Source organism: Gossypium hirsutum, chromosome A05 (assembly GCF_007990345.1).
Source record: "Gossypium hirsutum isolate 1008001.06 chromosome A05, Gossypium_hirsutum_v2.1, whole genome shotgun sequence".
Lineage (NCBI taxonomy): Eukaryota > Viridiplantae > Streptophyta > Magnoliopsida > Malvales > Malvaceae > Gossypium > Gossypium hirsutum.
This window is the reverse complement of record NC_053428.1, coordinates 13,609,795-13,613,594: the sequence shown is the minus strand read 5'-3', so window position 1 is coordinate 13,613,594 and position 3,800 is coordinate 13,609,795. Positions and strand designations below refer to the sequence as shown.

Sequence of the window (3,800 nt, the reverse complement as noted above, 5' to 3'; positions counted from 1 at the left end):
TTGAGTCATAATTTAATTTGGTAAAATTATAATTTAGTCCCTCATAGTTCTTTATCTATTCAATTTGGTCATAATCCATTCATTTTCCTTAATTTCTAGATCATTCCACCCTTAAAATATTTACACTATTGGTCCTTCAAATTTTTTATATTTACACTTTAACCCCTCAAATTTTGAGTATTTACTCTTGTGTAACAAAACTTTTCTCGCTTTTACAATTTAGTTCTTTCTTGAATTAATATATCATAATATACTTCCCAATATTGACATAACTCAAAATTTCCCTTTTTGTCACTTTATTTCCTTATTTTACTATATCACAGATAATATTTTACTGTAAAAAATTTCGGGATATTACAGTTTATGTTATAATAATTTGATTCTACGTAATGATTAACTAAAATAATCTCTTTTTTATTTTTTAAGAAGCATAATTAATTATTTAAAATTTATTACTTAAATTTTATAAAGTTACCAAACCCAACATTGTTGCTTCTGTAAATTTCAAGGCGGTTTTTTGTTTTATTTTTTTGAGTTTTTTTTATTGTTAAAGGTATTGGTTTTTAGTTGAATTGTTTTATCTGATCTGATTTTGATAATATTGTATTATGTACATAAGCATGCTTAAATTTAAGCTTTACAATGGTAACAATATCAATTTTTCAGCAACTTTATTTTTATTATTAATAAATTATAATAAAATTGAAAAAATTAATTTGTATGCTTGTGCCAATTTTAATAAATTAAAATATTTTAAATTATAATATAGATCAAAGTTAAAAAAAAAGTTTAAACTGTGATAATAACCCAATAATTTAATTGCAACCTAAAAATTCTACACTAATGGCATTGTTGAAGCCACTGCAACTCAAATCTCCATTCAGAATTATATACTAAGTTCAAATCACAAAATCCAAAACTCACTCTACGCTTCCTTCTACTTGTATCTCTACTATCATTCTAATGGTTTCTTTAATGTCTAATCGCTTCTCGGGACTAGTTTCAGTGCAAAGTGCGCCTACACGAAGGAGCTTCTCCATGCTGCCCACTGAATTTCGGCACCCCTCCATCCCTGTATCAAGCAACTCAGCCTGTCTCCCTTCTGAAAACGCGGATGCCACCCATTGGACTATATCAGTTCCGCCTTTGCTATCGTTAAGACACTGGCAAGGGATTTCTCCTGTGAGGATCTCCAGAATTATGACTCCTAGGCAATATACATCACTTTTAGGAGATACTGTTTTTTGTTGCACGGCTTCTGGGGTTTTATAAGCACATAGGGCCTGTAAACCGTCGATGTTTACTAATGGGTGAAATCCATAGTCCGAGAGAAATGGATGATTATCGGGGTCGAGTAGAACATTGCTTGATTTGAGATTACCGTGAGGCACGTCACGTAAAGGAAATTCCTTGTGGAGATAATCGAGTCCCTCCGCTATTCCTCGCACAATCTTCACTCTGGTCGGCCAATCAAGTTCACCACCAGATTTCCCACCATAACCTGGATGATTTCATTTTTTTTTTCTGTTAGAACCCATGAATGGTATGGTATTGCGTTTAAGGAACATATGCAAAAGATACCCAATAAAAAAAAGTGCAAAAGATGTAGATGATTCGTACCATGCAATTGGTAAAACAAACTGCCTTTAGAAAAGTACTCGTAGACAAAAAGCTTTTCTTCTTTACGGTAATGGTAAGCTAAAGGTGGCAAAACATTAGGGTGCCGTAGATTTCCGAGCTTTCTAACTTCTGCATCAAACGCATCATTCCCTAATGCATTCATTTGGCGCATCCTTTTCACCACCAATGCCACTCCATTCGTCATCTTAACCTTATAAGAGGACCCCAACGATCCATTTCCGAGCACTTCCGCCGCGGATTTCAACAAATCTGGCAACCCAATAACACCCTTTTCATCGTTCACCATGACTAGTTCTGCTACAGTACTGGGCCTTCCATGATTAGAATCTTTGCGGGTCGAGCATGCACTCTTTACGCTTTCTTCTTTTTTATCAGTTATAACGGAAACCGGCACCTCAACTGCGTCATTAGAGTTTCCGGTTTTTAGCTCCTTTAAATCGTTTTGTTGCTTCTTTTTCCTCCATCGAAACGCAAAGAATATAATCGCGATAAATAGAACGGCTCCTAACGTAATCAATGCAGTAACAATGGTTTTGGAAGTTGGCTGGTCTGCCTTGCTACACTCAACGCCGACCTGTTCTCCGCAGAGTCCCGGATTCCCCGCGAACGAATCTGCATTGAATTTCGACAAACTAGAAGGAATCTCACCTTCGAGTTGGTTGTTTGATACATTCATGTACTTCAAAGTTGGGTTATCAAAAGCCGGAATTTGTCCACTAAATTGATTGTTTTCTAGATGCAAGTCAATGAGACGAGACAAACGAGGCAATGAAACTGGAATGTTCCCCGTAAATTTGTTGTTTGATAACCAAACTTTCTTCAGCGAACCCATGTTGTCAAAATACTCGGACGGAATCACACCCGAAAATTGATTCATCGACAAGAACAATACCTTCAAACTACCCAAACGATTAATTTCGGGAATGACGTCGGTGAAAGAATTGTTAGCAACACTGAAAACACGCAAACTCTGGATCTCAACCAACGCTTCGACATCGATATACCCCGATAATCCCATCCCTTCGAGACGCAAACCCGTGACGACGCCATTAGAGCAACGCAATCCTTCCCAAGTTCCTTGGGAACCATTGCAAGGGTTGGAGCCTGGCACCCAAGAATCAAGAGCACCGGCATTGATTAAAGATTCCTTGAGCCTCAACAAGGCCTCGGAATCCGACGCAGAAGATGCCAATGGCGATAGGACGACGAAAGATGACGACAACAAAAGGGGAAATAGCCTGAAAAACCTAGCCACCGCCATTAATGAGGCCTGGGGATGGTTTTTGGCAAAGTATTTTTAGTGGTATGATGGTGGGAGCTCTTGTTGTGCAAAATTTTCGTATTGGCTTTGTTATCATCATAGTGTCCGTTCGTCCGTTTTTCGTAATGGCTTTGAATTTTTGTTGTTGTTGTTATTGTGCTAATTTTTCGTATTGGCTTGTATTATTGCTCTGCTATTTTTAGTAGACCATCAACTAAAGCTGCCGAGGGTTAAGTCCAACTCAGAGAAATTTATTTTTACTTTTAAATTTGGTTTCCTACATTTTCATTCCTTAATTAAATACCAAATCAGTGAACTCATGAAGAGATCTGCGTACCCTCAAATCATTTACTTTTTATTCAAATTTTTAGATTTTAGGGATTTAGATTTGTCTTCACATTTTAAGATTTTTTTTTCTTTTAATTCATCTTATTAAGACAAAGAGTTGGGAGAGCATGTTATCAAATTACATTTATATCTATATTTATATTAGGGTGATTTATTTATATCGGTGTAAAATTAAAGTAGTTTTACAATTTTTACATCACTTCTAACCATTAAATTTATCAATATAATTGTACTTATCATGCATGTAAATTTTTAAACCGATCTAATATTTTAATCATATTTATCTAAAATATTGTATATATTAATATTTTTAAAATCATTAAAAACTGTTTACATAATATAAATAATTAATATTTTTAATTTATATCAAATTTAACATATGTCTATATAAATGAAATGTAAAATATAATAGTAAAATTGTTAAAATATTAACGGTACATATAAATTTGAAAGGATGTAAAACTATTTATTACAAAAACAAGTTTATTTATGGGCCTTTTCATCTTGTCAAGCTGATGGGCTTCTTTCTAGGCTCAATCAGGTACTAGAG

At 34.6% G+C, this 3,800-nt stretch overlaps 1 protein-coding gene across 1 annotated transcript; it reads right to left on the bottom strand.

Moving 5' to 3' along the window:
- Positions 1–788: 788 nt before the first annotated feature.
- LOC107961314 (pollen receptor-like kinase 3) lies at positions 789–2,980 on the bottom strand. The gene is made up of 2 exons (XM_016897481.2): positions 1,621–2,980; positions 789–1,501 (listed from the first exon to the last, which is right to left on the bottom strand). The coding sequence occupies exons 1-2, from the start codon at positions 2,900–2,902 to the stop codon at positions 921–923; spliced, it is 1,863 nt and encodes a 620-aa protein (XP_016752970.1). The 5' UTR covers positions 2,903–2,980; the 3' UTR covers positions 789–920.
- Positions 2,981–3,800: the final 820 nt, after the last annotated feature.

Excerpts from the sequence above, each read along its gene's own strand:
- LOC107961314 (XM_016897481.2), bottom strand. The coding sequence starts at position 2,902 with ATGGCGGTGGCTAGGTTTTTCAGGCTATTTCCCCTTTTGTTGTCGTCA. Across the intron at positions 1,502-1,620 it reads TTTGTTTTACCAATTGCATG|GTTATGGTGGGAAATCTGGT; the intron begins GTACGAATCATC and ends GAAATCATCCAG.